Source organism: Falco peregrinus, chromosome 14 (genome assembly GCF_023634155.1).
Source record: "Falco peregrinus isolate bFalPer1 chromosome 14, bFalPer1.pri, whole genome shotgun sequence".
NCBI lineage: Eukaryota > Metazoa > Chordata > Aves > Falconiformes > Falconidae > Falco > Falco peregrinus.
Window position 1 is genome coordinate 8,065,963 of NC_073734.1, and position 16,986 is coordinate 8,082,948.

At 41.9% G+C, this 16,986-nt stretch overlaps 2 protein-coding genes across 2 annotated transcripts in view; both read left to right on the forward strand.

Moving 5' to 3' along the window:
* Positions 1-8,766, forward strand: part of PKD1L3 (polycystin 1 like 3, transient receptor potential channel interacting) — a 41,728-nt gene extending 32,962 nt beyond the window's left edge. Inside the window, 8 exon segments of the mRNA XM_055819002.1 lie at positions 534-861; positions 1,357-1,490; positions 2,397-2,524; positions 2,863-3,023; positions 4,673-4,883; positions 6,173-6,274; positions 7,439-7,570; positions 8,398-8,766. Coding sequence (XP_055674977.1) covers positions 534-861; positions 1,357-1,490; positions 2,397-2,524; positions 2,863-3,023; positions 4,673-4,883; positions 6,173-6,274; positions 7,439-7,570; positions 8,398-8,508 — 1,307 coding nt within the window. The 3' untranslated portion in view covers positions 8,509-8,766.
* A 110-nt stretch (positions 8,767-8,876) lies between these two features.
* GCSH (glycine cleavage system protein H) lies at positions 8,877-16,108 on the forward strand. Its single transcript, XM_055818517.1, has 5 exons — positions 8,877-9,036; positions 12,307-12,386; positions 13,624-13,687; positions 15,282-15,413; positions 15,979-16,108. Exons 1-5 carry the CDS (start codon positions 8,919-8,921, stop codon positions 16,074-16,076), a joined length of 492 nt encoding a protein of 163 aa, XP_055674492.1. The 5' UTR covers positions 8,877-8,918; the 3' UTR covers positions 16,077-16,108.
* The last annotated feature ends 878 nt before the right edge of the window (positions 16,109-16,986 follow it).

Sequence of the window (16,986 nt, forward strand, 5' to 3'; positions counted from 1 at the left end):
AAAAGAACGGCAGATAGGTGGCACTATAAAGCTTTTCCATGGGACTGCTCTGTTTGCATTATGACTTAGGTCAATGCGAAGGCTAATTATGCAACGTCACCGTGTTTCTATCTAGCCATATCCACTAATAAATATTTTCCAACTCACATTTAAGAGTAAATACTGAAATACATTAGCAGAGTTGTTTATTGCACGTGACAGACTCTGACCAACTGTGGCCAAATGAACAATGCATACAGCTACATTGCCGTGTGACTTGAAGCAAGTCACTTTTCTCCTCCAGGCCTCAGTTTCCTTCTGTATAAAATACAGGTAGGTAGTGATAGTGAACTTTGTTATCTATAGATGTTATCTAAGAACTCAGCTCAAATCAACACAGGGGCTTAACTTTCATGACTATTTTGTTACAGTGTTTTTGAGAAAAGAATCTATAGCAAAATATTAATGCATCAGTGAATCATAAATGAAATTAATAAATACTATTAGTAGTTCTGTCATATGGCCAGTGCTGCTCTTTTGCATCTCCTGTTTAGGATTCATTACAGATGGCAATTCCAAGCTGGTGGGTAGTCCTCGAATTCGCCAAGTAAGAGTGAAAGGAGACACCTGCCCTATTTCTCCCAGACTCCAGCATGTAATTCAGGAATGCCATGCTCCATATTCCCTACAAACAGAAGATACGTCACTTTATGGGGAACACTGGAATACTTCAGTCTTTGACAACTCCTCTGACTTGAGCTCAGCATGGCAGTACCAGAGTCAGTCCAAACTGAGAGGGCAGCCCAGCTGGGGCAAACTTGCCATCTACAGGGGAGGGGGATACGTGATTCACCTGGGAACTGATCCTATGAACGCCTCCAGGTACCACTTATATCTTGTGAATTATCAGTGTATTTGCTGTGGTATCAGTGATGCTCTTCCCTCTACCCTATTTAAGATTCATTTCAGATTGCACCCCAAGTTTTCCTGCTGTGCATTGTGCCGAATATTGTAGATACTACTGTAGTGCCATCACTGTAGTTTATGTTCCTTTCATCTTGCTCCATGCTAGGTAACAACCAGCATCCAACATTAGAACCTTTTTCTCCTAACCCACATAAGGTTTAAGATCAGACACCTGAGGCATCTGGCCAATATCTGGCACCTGCTTCTCCAGAGGAGCCAAAAAGAAAATTACCACCTCAACTAACAGTACAGATATCCCCTGTACTCAGACTTGACAGACCAGATGTCCTCTTGAACATCTCACCTCTGATTTACTCTTTCTCTGTGATAATATCCAAACACTCCCATCCTTTGTGTGATACTGTCTCTTTCCAGTATGAGTTAGATCATTGGCTATACATTTTTTGGCAGAATTCTCCAGTACCTTTTCAACAACATCTGGCTAGACACCTTCACAAGAGCAGTGTTTGTTGAGTTTACAGTCTACAATGCCAACGTGAACCTGTTCTGCATTATAAGCCTGATGTTTGAAACCAATGCTTTAGGTACGAACCTTTTTTAAGTTACTAATTTCTGAAGACAGCAAGCAATGCACCTACACAGGGTAGATTTATATGCTGCCAATGTTAACCTAGTTCTTTATTCAGTAAACAGAAGTGTTTTATTAAATCAAATCATGAGAGAATCAATGCAAAATTTATAAAATGTAGCATCACAGCAATAAAAGACCATAACGGAATATCTTATGTTTGTTGATGCTGTGGTCATCTGCTGATGAAGAAAACAGGATACTGAAACTTCATCTACAGAACTGACACTACAGGAACAAGAAAAATGATGTTTCCTAATCATTTCAGCGAATCCATACAATTTTAAGACAAAATGTACAAATAATAGTCTGTCTTTTTTGTTCCAGAAGCCTTCTAATATATAGCTGTGTAATCACATAATACATAATCTGGATACAACAAAGAAAAGAGTGAAACTAAACTCTGGTTTGAAGGCCACAGAAAAACATTTAATCTGAGTAGCAGCCTCCCTCGGGTCTGCCCCAGTACTGGAAAACGCCCAAACCAGACCACAAAACCGAGCTCATTTTCTGTTTAGAATGAGATTCAGATTTACATCTCCAGGTCGTCCTGCTTCATTTCTGCATTTGTAGCCCAATCCAAACTCAGCCCTCCTGGGACTAGTGTCACACTATCATACAAGAGACCACTAGCACTCTAAAAGCTATTGGCTGTCTGAAATTCCTATTTGAGGAAAATTTCAAAGAACACTTACAACGCTAGTCACATAATTGAGTCTAAATCTTAGTTTGATCGTTAGATACAGTCTCACATTGATGTGAATGTGAATACTCAAGTCTTACTGGTGAACTGAGTTATTTGAATGAAAACAGGAATAACGTAATTAATACAGCACCGAAGTGAACATTGTTTGTTTTTCAGGGGCCTTCTTCACAAGTGCCGAGCTGCAAAGCATCCGGCTTTACCCATACACCAACAGTCTCCACATCTTTGTGGTCGCAGCAGAAGTAATATATTTCCTCTTTATTGTGTACTACATGATAGTACAGGTGAGGCCCAATGGAAAGTCTGGCTGACAGCATCATCTTGTGTCTGGTTTTGATTTCACTTACAAAAACTTTAGGACTGTGCTTGATTTCAGTAGTGCTGCTGCTGACTTGCACTAATGGAAGACTGAAACAGAGACCTGAACTGTATTAAACAATAGGAAGGTAACATTTTATTTGGCTGGAATGCTTCTTTTGAGAAAGATAATGAGAAATTAGTGCAAGATGTAGTTTTATCAAGGTGCAATAGTCTACTGTGGAGGGGATAGCTCTAATCTTTAGAGGTGTATTGTACAATACAGAGTCACGAGACTGAAACAGTAAAACTCCTCTTTTCACAGGGAAAACTGATGAAGACTCTGAGATGGAGATACTTCCACAGCAAATGGAACCTCCTGGAGATGGCCATTATACTGATTAGCTGGAGTGCCCTGTCAGTGTTTGTGAAACGGACGATCCTTGGGACCAGAGACATCAGCTACTACCAGGAACACAAAGAGGAGTAAGTGCTAATGATATTTAGTGCATCGTTTGTTGGTGCTACTTATGCAGAAAAAAATCTATTTTTCCTCTTCCCAGACATCAGCTTGTCTGTGCTAGATAATGCTACCCTTCATGGCTATATTCATGAAGCATGTAAGTATTTCAGGACTTACGTGTGCATCAGCAATAGGATTTTCTTCTGATACTGCTCTAATAAAATCCAGCAGACTCAAGCACCAAGTTCCCAAGCCTAGCTGATAGTTCTCTATCTGCATCACCTTCTTCTGAACGAACAAGCCTTTCTGCTACAGGACATCCATCCAGATTGTACATAATCTGCCTCATTCTTTGTTGTAAAAAGCCACTGGTTAGGGGACAACAATGGCTTATTTAATACAGAATAGAAAATGGTAACATCTGTTAAGAAACAGTCACACAGGAAAGAGGTGATAGAATCACTGGATGATTTAGGAAGGAAAGGACCTCTCCTTTGGTGTTAGATCAGATTGCTCAGGGCCTTGTTTGGTTGAATTTTGAGTATCTCCAAGGACAGAGGTTCCACAGCCTCCCTGGACCTCTGTTCCAACACTGGACCACTCCCACTATGGGGATAAAAAATGGTTTTTTTCTGTCCAGCTAGAATTCCTTTTGCTGCAGCTTGTGGCTGTTGTCTCTTGTCCCTTCATTGTGCACCTCCACGAAGTGTCTTACTACATCCACTCTATAACCACTGACAGCTGGAGACAGCAATTGGAGGCCTCCTTAGCTTTCTTTTCTCCAGACTGAACAAACTGAGCTCCCACATCCTTCTCTCGTATGTCCTGGACCTGGACTCCCAACCATCTCAGTGGCCCTTCACTGGACTCAGTGTCCTCCTTGCAGCAGGGAGCCCAAAACTGGACTCAATGTTCCAGGTACAGCCTCACAAATGCTGAATGAGAAGGAAGAGCAACACTTCCTTTAACCCAACAGCTACATGCTTGCTAACGCAGCGTCCAGATTATCATACAGGTAGGTATACGTCATGTGCTGTATTAGCATTCACTATTTATAAAAGCTTTTTGTGGTCACCTCTGTTGTAAACAAAATACTAAGTAAAAAAAATGTGCTACCCTTATAAAGGGTAAATGTAAGTATTACCAAGCTTTTTTCAGCTAACATTAAGACTGACTTGCCTCAGTCACAGATCACAGTCCTGACCTCCAATCTTTTGCTGCATTCCTTATGGTACCTTCTTATACAACTCGTTGGAAATTAGCTAGTCCTGTCACAGCTAGTGCATCCTGCTAGCTGCAGAGCACCAGCAACCCCATCCTCTCAACTACACATGCATAGAAGAACCTGTCTTCCTTTCTAAGAGTCAGAATTTGATAGTATGTTTGCATTAGCTGCCTTTAAACTGCGACTTGCTAAAAAAAAGCAGTGTTTGGGCTACAGCCTAGGCCCTCTCTCAGCTTTAGCTAATGCTGACATAAAAACTCCGCTATATACAACTGAGCTTTCTGCGTGTACGCAGCGGGAAGTACAAGCAGGAACATTCAAGCCGGAACTTGTTAGCTCTCCACTGAAAACAAGGACAGAGTGACTGGCTTTCCTAGCACACTCATTTATCCGCTTCAAAGGCTTCTGTGTGCACAGTCTATTACCTCTTTTCTTTTTTTCTGACAGCTGTGTAAGCTTTAACGAAACAGCAAGAGCAGATGCAGTTCTTGGCTACCTGATTGCGTTCCTAGTGCTTCTCTCCACAGTGAAACTGTGGCACCTCCTGAGGCTCAACCCTAAACTAAACATGATCACTTCAACTCTAAGGAGGGCATGGGGTGATATCTCTGGATTCATCACTGTTATTGCAATCATGTTCCTTGCCTACTCTGTTGCTGTGAGTACCACTGTGCTTTCCATTGTCCGCAGTCTTCATCCAGGTACTGTCAGGTTCAATGAATTATTGCTGAATGCGGAAAGCAACATAGCTTTGAAATGTAAAACTGCATAAAGCTGCCTGTCTAAATCTTAAGGTTAGCAGCTTGGAGCCCAATTCTTCCATATAAGTGAAAGAGAAGTTAAAATATCCCCTTGTCTGTTCTTCGCAAATGGAAATTTAGTTCAAAAATCAAACATTGGATGAAAAAATGGATTCTTTGTGTATAAAAGGTGTGACAGAACAAAATACAGGAAAAATAATTTTCTGAATAAAGCTTAAATTGGGGAGAGGGCAGCAAGTGCCATTTTCTGTTTGGCTAGTTTTTTAGTGGGAAATAATTCTTTTTCTGCCTATTATAGGAATGCATATTAAGCAAATAAAATTACATTTTAATTCTAATGAGACTAAAGAATTATTGGACTGCAACCATTTATGTATAATTAGTGTTCTTGCTGAAATGTTTGTGTCCAAACTGTCCTGCAAAGGGCAGTCTTGTGACAAACGGGACCTGCTGCAGTCTCACATTGCCTGATTTCACATTCCTCATCATTCCCTCCAGCACTGATAGTCTATAGGCAGTGGTGTGGCCACAAACTTAACAGGTAAAATAAGTGATCAGATCAGTTCCATGACCCAGCCTGTTGTCACATCATGCAAGCAACTAAGCTGTGAAAGAAGGAGGCAGAGGGATAGGGAAAAACGTGAGACTGCAGCAGCCCCCATTTAAATTAGACGCAGTAGGCCCACAAAATACAAATGAAGAAAACAGCATCTTGGTTCCTGAGAGCAGTTGCCTCAGTAGGTTCCCTATTTGGAAGGATCTGTGCACTGAAAAGCAAGTGTTTGTGACTATGACTAATTTGGTCAATCATGCAAGGATAAATCTGCTCCTTGGAGGTGGGCTGAATTACTTTCATGATTTTGTCATGTATTTGAAGATTTTTTACATATGTAGTGGGATGGGAAGCTGAGCAGATATAAGACATTCTCACGTCCACTACAAAAGGTCTTATAGCTAAACACATTCAGAACATGTGAATCCAGTTCTTAGCTCTAGGCTAGTCTTCTTCTGTGACCTTGTCCGGTGTTTCCCCTGCTTGTAAACAAATAAAACACCAAACCACCGAAAAAAGCTTCATGGCTCTAGATGACAAGCTAGGAGGGCTTTCTCTGAATACAGCAGTCATTAGCTGGTATTTCAGCAAGGATCTGATCATGACACAAGATACACTTTCTTTCCTCTGCAGACAAACTTGATATTTGGCTGGAAGCTCTATTCCTACAAAACCCTCTTTGATTCAGCAGAGACCATGGTCAGTCTTCAGCTGGGAATCTTCAACTATGAGGAGGTACCACCTCTAATTTAATAAGTTTATCACTGTATAATTAGCAGCTCAGCTATCAAATATGCTATGACCCAGCAAATAGAAAAACTTTCAGTTACTGCTAGACATTAATCTAACTTTGCAAGCTGCACAGGTTCCTATAGCAGACACTTTCCCTCATCAAGAAAAAGACACCAAGTGAAATGTATCTCATGTTCCATTTTGACCACAAGTAGATCCATAGCAAACCTTTCACTGAGAAAGGTGCTCACATTTTAATTAGATATGTTACTTATTGATTGCAGAAAGTTTTGAGCAATTTCCTTAGAAAGCTACAAAATGTGAGCAATGCCCTGCACCCACCTGAACACACATGCACACCCATCAGTCTCCCAAGAAAGGCAAGGCCTTCCACCAGGGAACTTTATGTTACATTTGGGTTTATTGTTCTTTACTTTTTCATTAAGTTCTTTCAGATGTTACAGTATCTGTTGAACAGCTCTTTGTGGATTGAGCTAGTTCTCTGACATCTCTGACTGTGAAGTCCTCCTTGGTGAATGTATTTAGACCATGGATCCAACAGGGTATGGGTAGCTTTGAAGATCAGTAATTGGGCACAAAGGTTTCCACCTCTATATCCCACTCGTGTTGTTAATCATGAACATATATTCCTACATGATACCATACATGAAAATTAGGGTTTGGGATTTTTACACAACCCTTAGTTTATATGTGTCTGTGAAGTGTCTGACTGGGCTTCTTTGTAAAGTGTACAATAAAATAAAATAAAAGCATACAGAGATTTTGCCTATACTTTGAAATCTGAGACATGATGGAGCTTCAGCTGTTCTGTGGATAAACAGATCCCGAGGCTTGTCATTTTTCACATTAAACTTTCATACCATTACCATCAAATGCAAATGCTTAAAAAAACCCAAAGATTGCCCATATTCATATAGCATATATAAAAAACATTCTGTCTTCTTCGTACTATATCATATCAACCCAGGAAAGTGAGTAAAAGAGAAAATTTTTATATATGTTTGTATAATACAAATAGCATAATTTTTTAGCCACAAGCATGTCGAGACAAACTCCTTATCATGTTTTAACTGCTTGTATGTATGCTTTTTTTGTTCATTTGTTTTTACAATCAAAATATGATGTCTTACCTTATGAATGCTACAGGTCTTGGACTACCATCCGATTTTAGGCTCCTTCTTAATTGGATCCTGCATAATTTTCATGACATTTGTGGTACTGAATCTGTTCATTTCGGTGATTCTGGTTGCTTTTAGCGAGGAGCAGAAGCACTACCAGGTGTGTTCCTCTAAGTTCTCCTGCCGTTTTTAGCATTCATTGTGCAGTTCTTACTCATGATTCACGTATTCCACCATTGGATGAAACTCTTATAAACTCAGTTCAGTTCTTGAGAAGTCAACATTAACTCATAAAGCATACTTCAGATTTTCCAGATTTGCACTGTCCATTCCTGCTCAGACAAGTCCCTGTTCCGAGTCAGTACAAGATCTGATCTGTGGCCTTCTGTTCACATACAAAATCCAGCAAAAAAGCCTTAGACTCATGCCCGACTCCATTGGAATCAGAACCAAACCTGCTACTACAGTCCGTGAGGACTATACGGTTCCTTTTAAAAATGTCACTTTGAGTGCCTGACCCATTCAAGGTATTGATAGCACAATATGAAAGCCAGCTTAGTACTCCAGTACTGTCCAAAATTTCTCTATAGTTCAAAGTCGAGGGAGATCAAAACAAAGGATATGGCCAACAGAAAACAAGATGTGTTTAGTTTTTCTTGTTTACTTCATCTAGAAATGGTGTGGGGCTCATTGCATACATCACTAGCTGTACGGTAGCTGGAAGGCGAACTCCAGGCTCCTGTAGCAAGACTTCTACGGGTACTGACAGAGCCAAAACTTCTGTAATGCCCACGCTCACCCATGTTCACCTGGGACTTTGGTCTTGCTAAACCCACGGGCACAGTGGTTTGCTTTGGCAGTCACTCGTGCTGTGCTTAGGGCAAAAGATGGCTTATTTCACCTCCAGCAGAGATTTTCTCTGGCTCCAGCAGAGCCCATACTGCCAGCTCCAGGTGCCCCAGTAACTTCCCTCTCCTGTTATTCCAGGCCTCAGAAGAAGAGGAGATTGTTGACCTAATGCTGATGAAACTTTGCAGTTTCTTTGGGGTTAAATGCAAGAAGGAAGAGAAGCCGGTCACTAGTGACCAACAGGAATAACCGCTCAACGCGTGGATGCCAACCACGGCCAAAAGTCACGTCGTGTGGAAGGTTCACGGCCGCGCCACCCGCTTCCACTTAGACCACTGCGCTGTGGCCTTCGCTCAAAAAGCGATCGCTGACGTGTCGTGCGGGAGTATTAGCTAAGAAATAGCGCTAAACCCCCGATGCCGAGCCCCACGTGCCGTTCCTGTAGACGTAGCATCCGTATTTAATAAACACCGAGCGCCCCTTGCACCCTCTGGCTAATACCTCGCCCCGCCAAGATGGCGCCGCCCCGGCCCCGCCTGCCTTCCCGCTCCCGCCCCGAGCGCGGGCCCGGCCCCCGCTGCTGAGCGGCTCCCCGGAGCCCGGGGCCGCCCCTCCCGCGCTGTAGCGGCCGCCCCCGGTGCCGCCCGCCCCCGGCAAAGATGGCGTGGCGAGCGCTGCGGCGGGTCGGGCCGTGCCTGGCGCCGCGCCTCTCGCCGCTACCGCCGCTGCGGCTGCCCGCGGCCCGCCGGCTGGCCACCAGCTCGCTGGTGCTGTCCGGTGAGTGGCGCCTGGGGGGGGCGGCGGGGCTGTGGCGGGCGGCGGCCAGCGGGAGAGCGGCCGGGCGCTGAGGGGGGCCGCCGCTGCCGCCTGAGGGCTCCCGGGCGGGCGGCTGCCGCCGGCCTGGACCCCGCTCCCGCGTCCGGCAGCGCCCTGCGCGGGCAGCCTGGCACCGGCGCCCGGAGGCGCTGAGGCGGGTCGCGGCCGGGCGTCGCGGGGTGCTGCAGCCTCTCCGCCGGGGCGGGGGTGTCCCGGCGGGGGGCGCGGAGGAGCCTCGCAAGATGGCTGGAGCCCCGCCGGGGCGGTGAGCGCTGCCGTGCCGGTCCCCCTTGCCCCGCTGCCGGCGCCGTCCCGCCCGCCGTGAGGCGCAGGCCGCCCCGGGAGCCGGCGGGAAGCCCCGGCCGTGCGGCAAAGCCCCAGGCGGGGGCTCCGCGCCGCGGCCGAGCGGGGACAGCGTGAACCTGGCGAAAAAAAGCGGCAACCGCGAGTAGCGGCAGCTCCGCCGGGCTGGGCTACCGGGCTACCGGGGGCTGGGGGCGCCGCGGCTGCGCTCTGCCCCGCCGGCTCCTCGCAGCACGGGCTCGGTGTGGTTTGCACCGAGCGCCGTTAATTGTGGCCGTGCCCGCTGCCGGGGAGCTCCCGGTCGGTGGCGGTGAGCCGCAGCAGGCAGCAAAGCGGGATCTGCCGTACTGCAGCCAACAGAAACGCTGAAAAGGCAGGAGAGGAGGAGAACGTGCTATAAAAGTAATGACCGCCGCCGAGAACAGGTCGTAAATTTCCTTCCAGACAGTCCTGACCTATCTGTTCGACTGCCTCTGCTGCAGGTGACAGCAATGACGCTCATTAGGCATTATCTGCAAATTAAGTCAGTCAAGAGCTAAGCTTTTTTCGCTCTTCTCGCTCTTAACTGAACCCACTGCTCTTCTATAGACAGAACTTGAAGGAATAACATAAACGACACTTTTGTTTTAGGCAGAGAGGAAAAAGGGTTGTACGCCTCTGTGGAGGTGTGAATTTTCCTTCACTCTTCAGGTACACCGATACGGAATATTTAATAGAGGCAGGCCAAACTACACCAAGGTCGGAATTTGCGATGTGCTAGTCAAGCTGAAACCCAAGTCACGTTGAAATGAATGCAGCTAGAGTAAATTCAGTTGCTCTTCTGAAAAAGTATGCTCACAGAAGAGATTTGGTATGCTTTGACATTCTGTATTCATTTAATAAGATTTATTTAATGGGCTGATCACATAAGCCCAAAGTTCAAATTTAGAGATTACTCATTAACTGTTTTTAATTTGACCTTTACTTTATTTGCAGTGGGTTTTGTTGCACAGCTAGAATTTTTCATTTTTCACTTGGGTTTTTTGCTCTGTAAGAAGCGATGTGCTCTTCTAACCCCTGGGAACATTTTACAGCCGTGTTCCAAACCGATCATGCAAGCCATCTGGTTTGGGGTCTTTTTGGTTTTTTTTCCACCTTGCATTATAAAAAAATCTGATACAATGTAACTATCCTACATAAAAAACATACTGGTTGGCTTCTTTGTATGTCACAAGTGTTCAGCTTCTATTGGAGATTCTGTGTCATTCTTTGTTCTTAACGGTTCATTACTCATTCCCAGTGAAATTTCTATGGGTTTAATGGCTTGACCTCAAATGATTTAAGAGATTTCATTTGTTCTGTTCATTAGAATGTGTCCTGAGAGATTTTTGTAGGTATAAATAATGCTAGCTGAAATTCTCTGGGTTTTCTGAGTGATAATTCATGGAAAAATACTTAATATTTGCATTTCAGTCAGAAGTTTTTTGTACTGTACTTGCACAAACATATATTGCTCTACTGAGGCCTGTAAAACTTAGGCCATCTTCAGAGACAAACCATTTTATCTGAGATTTGCTTCTCTTTTAAATGTATTCAGACATAAATAAAGAGGATCAACTACGGCTGAAACGACTGGCTTGCAATGGAAAGATTATAGCAGTCTACAGGGAGAACTTCTGTTTTTCCTTCATGCACAAGTTTAGAAAATATACCAGGATTTGCAGAAGTGTAGTTTCTGTAGCAGGTATGAGGAGGCCAGCCTAGAAAAAGTGCCCGAGAGGAGAATTTTAAACTCCAAAGGAAGCTCCAGCTGTAGGAAGGTCCAGCTGTGCTACTCTGGCACTACTCACACAGGGAGCTCTGTTTAAGAAGCTACCTCCTCTGGCTTCCAGAGCATCCCTTGCCTGATTGGATAGATGCTAAAAGTGAAAATTATAAATAAATAATTAAAAAAAAAAGGGGGGGGGGGGCCATGATGTGTATCTATGGGAAAACGATGGAAGTGAGAAAACAGAGAAAGCAGGCTGAAAATGCTCAGAGTAAGAAAAGCTCCAGGTAAAATGTTAGCAAGAAAAACGTTGCCTATTAATTATTACTTTTGAAGTTTCTCTGTATGACTTTGTAAAAAGAATTGCTTCTAATAAAAGCCAGTACAAGTTGTCCTGACTCTTAGAGATCCAAAATATATAGAGAATTGTAAGATTGCTGTGAAAAGACTTTAACAGAGTCTTCAATATGTTTGTTTTAAAACTATGCAGAATAACTACTGTGGTGTTCTTACAGTATAACGGAGAGCAAGTTCTCTTAAGAAACAGTTGCCTGTATGAGTTGCCTTAGGAATTTGCCTTAATTTTACATAGATCTGTGGCAACATTAAAAAGGGAGAAATAGACTCTTCAGGCAATGTTGGGGGAGGTAAGGGAATCGGCTGTTTTGCTGCAACTTTTTGTACTTCAGCTGATGGCTTTAAGTACTTTGAATGAGGTGCTGTGACACTGATACTGTTTCTAGAGTCATTAACACTGGCCTTCCCAGAAATAATAAAGTGGTTGTCAGGAGCAAACACTAAAGATGCTTGAAAAGCCACTATGCTATCATAGAAATGCGTATCTATGAGTAAAGTACACATACTTGCTTTAGATTTATACTTTTGTTTGAAATGGAACTACTCCTTTTGCTCCTGTACTGTACCAGTCTCTGGATGGTTGCACAGGAACTAGTCATGCTCTCAGCAGAACACCTAGTGAGCATCTACCACATCACAAACCCACCAGCTGAACAAAGCGCTTCTGTCAATTGTGTGTGCTCTTTAACATTTTCCAAGAAAAACGAACAAAACTAAACTCAGTAAACCAAAACAAAACACAGTTTAAGCCTGCAAATGTGTTGTTGTATTCAAGTGAGCAGCGTGTCACTTATTTCTGAAATATCAAGTTTGTTTTGTTGTAGCCCGTAAATTCACAGACAAGCATGAATGGATATCTGTTGAAAATGGCATTGGAACAGTAGGAATCAGCAATTTTGCACAGGTATTGATCTCTTCCCCCCTTACCCAAGTCTGCAATATTTATTTATGCATATCTGCTCTTGTCCTTGCTCTTTGGACAGTTCCTGGTTTTTATTGTTCTAACTGCATATGCTATATGCTGAACGTGATTTTTGGACTTGGATCTAGCATATTAATTTGTGAGGTGAATGCTCCTTCAGCGTTCTGATAAATTCTTAATCACTTGAGATTGAGCCTAGGGAGAGCTGAACTTGAGAAGAAACTCAGTGGTTCAGCAGAAGTTAAAACCTTCTTTATTACTTCAGTTCTTACAGGCCTGAGGAATCCATGGCTATGTGAAGAGAATATCGTGCAATTTTCAGGCCAAATTTCCCACGAACGTGAATATGGTGCAACCCCTCTGGCTAAAGAGCAATTGTGAATAGAAGTAGAATGTGGCATATATTTCTTGCTCTAGGATAGGAATTCCTTTGGCTTTTTTGTTGTCTTTTGTTCTTGTGCAAGTACTTGGTTTGCAATAGTCACAGGCAAATTGAGGTTAGAGACTTGCTGTACCTGAAACTTAAGAAAATCTAATGTGAGAAGCTATCGGTGAAGTGAAACTGATGTTTTTAGGACAAGCGGTATTTCCCATAATCTCGGTTTTCTGTAGATAACACTAATACTCTGTAAGAGCCCTAGTCTTTTGTGAGACAGGGTACACGAGTTAGTGAAGAGGCAGAAGCCGGTTCTGGTTGAGCTGATTCTTATGGTGATCAGACCCCCTTATTAAGTCAGTAAGGGCAAACTGTATGCTAATAGCTCGCCAGTTGTCCATGTCTCTGGGGAGGAATCACTGTTTTCTTTCAAATTGCACTAGAAGTCAATCCCCTCTGCTTTGTAACAAAAAGGTAATTCCCTCAATTCCCTGGGAACTTTGTCCTTTAAAACAGTTGTTACTCTAGTTGACGCTAATAAGATCAGCAGATGTTATTTCTCATTCTGCCTGAAGAAATCTGTATATAAACCTTGTAATTCAGCCTGAGGGCTATTAACACTGTAGTAGATAAACAATAATCTAGCATTTGGGGCATGATAATAAAAAGTTCTTTTGAAGTTGAAGGTTTAAAAAGAAAAAGTGAAAAATACATAGTCCTTAAAGAATGAGAACTAAATCTGAGACGACATTACCTATCTAACAGATTCTAGAGTTACTGTATCAGACCTCTCCTGTGTAGTTTCTTTAATGTATACTTTGATGCTTTTGTTTTTCTTTTAAGGAAGCATTAGGAGATGTTGTTTACTGTAGTCTTCCAGAAGTTGGGACAAAATTGAGTAAACATGGTAAGTTTCTGCTCTTCATTGCCAATGAAGTAATTATTCTCCTCATTCCTTTGCAAAGATTGATTTTTATGAAGTAATCTTTATGTTCATTAATACCATGATAAATCTTCTAGATGCAAAATAAATTCAGGAGTTTCTACAAGAGACTGCTTTAATTTCAAGTTTTCACTCACTGTCAGATCATGCAGGATAGCAGAAAATACCTGCTTATTAAACTGGAGACATTTATTTAAAAATCAAATATTTGAAATACTTTGGTAGTAATTTTATCTACACTCTGTTCTTAAAATATTTGTGCTTTGATTTGGACTTGCTAGTGTTTAGGCTAGCTTGTTTGTAATTCTGCAGTTACATTGTGCAACTCGTGAAATGAGTGAAACACATAATTGATATCAAGCTCTAATTTTTCTGTAAATATACAGACTCAGTAATTTGGGGTATCAACTGTAATCATAGGATTTTGCTCCTGAGCAACGTAGAAATTGTTAAATTACGTAACAAATGATTAAGAATGGTCCATGTTAAGAAGAGTGAGCATTAATAGGTAAAAGGAAAAGCCTATTCCTGTATTTACATGGAGAGCTGTCTTGCTAGTAGTATATGAAGAAAAGATTGTCATTAGCTTCAGACATTGCAAAAAAAAAAAAAGGTAGATTTACTGAGATAAAGTAGCAGGCTTTTCTTTCCCCATCCCCCTTGTGGAATAGGTCCGTATCTAACTGTTTTGGACAAATCTATTGCATCCCATTGAATGGTGAATGTTAGACAAGAGGCCTTTCTGCTTTGGGTTTTAATTAACAAACTTGTGGTTTTGTTTTAGCTGAAGGAATTTCATTTCCATTTAGTTCTTCCTCTCTTCCACCCGTTCTGCCCTTAGTCTAATTCCAAGCTTTCCCAGAACATGTTGTTCTCTGATTCCTTGTGCTGATGCCTATCTACTCTTCTGACAGCTCCGTGTTCCTTCAGGCTCTGTCGTGTTTGCTTGTGGCTTAGAGTTGCTCTGGACTAACGAGGCACCACTTCCATAAGTGCCTACAAATCAGAAACAAGGGAAGAGCAGCAGGGTGATTCCAGCGTGGTGCTTCTGAATAATTATGTGTTTTCCAAGGAGCACAAACATAACACTTGATAGTGTTTCTGAAGAAAAACTGGGGGTCCTGAAATTATGCCTGTGTCTATTTCGTAACCAATTTATTTATAAAAAGGTTTGAATTGTAGATAAAAAGCATATTTAGGTATCTTGCAGCAAGAGCTGGATGTGTTTCCTTCTAACACAGTTTCACATCATATATATATTGGGCTTTAGCCAAAGGATTAGCCAAGTGTAAGAAATCTCTGTCTCTTCTGTAGGAGCCATCTAGGTAACATTATACAAGTTCCCCAGAAAAGTTGAGGAGAGTAAACATTAAACTTAACACTGCTGATCTTTGTCATAAAGTTGGCGACTTCGATTTCTTTGACAGTTTTCCTTGCTCAACATCAAGAAACTTCTTGAACAGCTAGGTCATCACCAGAATGCCTGACTAAAAAAAAAACAAACTGAAACGCTTTATATTTTCCTCTTAAAAGCATTCAATCATATTCTGTGTTTCAGATGAGTTTGGAGCTTTGGAAAGTGTGAAAGCTGCTAGTGAACTCTACTCTCCTCTCTCAGGAGAAGTGACCGAGATTAACGCTGCCCTTGCAGATAATCCAGGGCTTGTCAATAAATCTTGTTATCAAGATGGTAAGATGTCATTTTTATCTTTCAATAATGAATACCACCTGGATCCTTGCTATCACAAATAGCTGTGCGGTTCCCAGGTCTTCCAGTTTAATGGTGTGGAGGCTTAAAGAGAATATATTGCCTACAGTTCAAGCCCAATAAAATTTAACATGGAAGTATTACTGTAGTCTTGTCTTTGCTGACAGCTGTTTTACAGTGTGTTCTTTTCAGACATTGACTGTGCCTGATATTTTCCTTGATTGCATTTCTCTTTTTTTTGATCTTGTAACAGCTCATGACACTGAGAGGTCAGGCTCTTCTACTCTTCCTAGACAGTGTCTCCATAATGCCACTGTCAGAGACAGTACTAAATTAGACAACTGGTCTGACTCCAAAGGCCATTTGTTATGGCAGGCTGTTTATTTTTTAAAGTACTGAAACATTATTTTCCCTGCACAAGAAAGCCTGTTGATTCTGCCAGTGTTGCAGAGCTTGCATGCCTACTGGGAGTGCTTTTCTAAGACAGTAACAGGAATTAATCTTTCTTGTAGGATATTAGCAACTGATTTTAATTTCCTAACTACAGGCTGGCTTATCAAGATGACTGTGGAAAACCCTGCTGAACTTGATGAACTGATGAATGAAGATGCCTATGAGAAATACATAAAATCCATTGAGGACTGAGCTGGAATAATGAAATAAATCCATATAAAATACTTCAGTGTAGTTTGTCATCAATCAGTGAAGTGCAGAATATCCAGCTTTGGCAACCTGAAAAATACCACTTCTGATCACATATACAAGGTCATAAATAATTGCAGTGATAAAAACGTTTAACATCTGTATACCTGCCAAGTTTTTTTATTCTGTTGTCTGATTTATGTAACTTCAGGACGTTACCTGTAATATTTTGGGAAACAAAATTTATTTGCTAAAACATATACTTCCCAAGATTCATTTGACAATCAAATTCAGTAACAACAGCCTTAATATGGTAATGCTGTAGTAGGCACATGACTGTTCTCATAACCTGGACTACAGCTTTCTCTGAAATACTTTTCTGTTGCTTCCAAGATACTGAAAAGCAGTGTCTCCTTCACCTCCTAATACTTTTCCTAATTGTAGTTGCAAAGATGACACCAAAAAAGGAGAAGCCGTATCAACTACCTCTTTGCATGATTTTTACTTCTTTACAGAATTTATTAATCCTTTGTTTTATTTCTTCATTTTACTGTGTAATCAAACAGTTGTGCCTTTAAGGCAGAAGGTATGGTACTTGTCTTCTGATTTATATACTTTCCTAGTATGCAAAGCTCATGCAATGGTAGTTTGTCAAGGTTCTAGAGGGGATTGTTTAGGCTGTATTTTTTTTGTCTAGTAAACATTACCTATGTCACAAGTAAATAAGGAATTCGGCATCTTGTGCCTAGCGACTGTGGTGATTTCAGAAGAGTAGATACTTGTGAAAATTGTGTGATCGGTAATAGCTTGACATAGAATGTGTCCACTTATGTCTGTCTTTAAAATGAAGTAGGCACGCTGCTGTAATGACATCACAGGAATGGAATGAAAACTTTCACTTTGCAAACAAGTA

Bases quoted from the DNA above. Each gene is read 5' to 3' on its own strand.
- GCSH (XM_055818517.1), top strand. From the start codon at position 8,919: ATGGCGTGGCGAGCGCTGCGGCGGGTCGGGCCGTGCCTGGCGCCGCGC. The intron at 12,387-13,623 runs GTATTGATCTCT...TTTTCTTTTAAG, and splicing joins GAATCAGCAATTTTGCACAG to GAAGCATTAGGAGATGTTGT. The intron at 15,414-15,978 runs GTAAGATGTCAT...TCCTAACTACAG, and splicing joins TAAATCTTGTTATCAAGATG to GCTGGCTTATCAAGATGACT.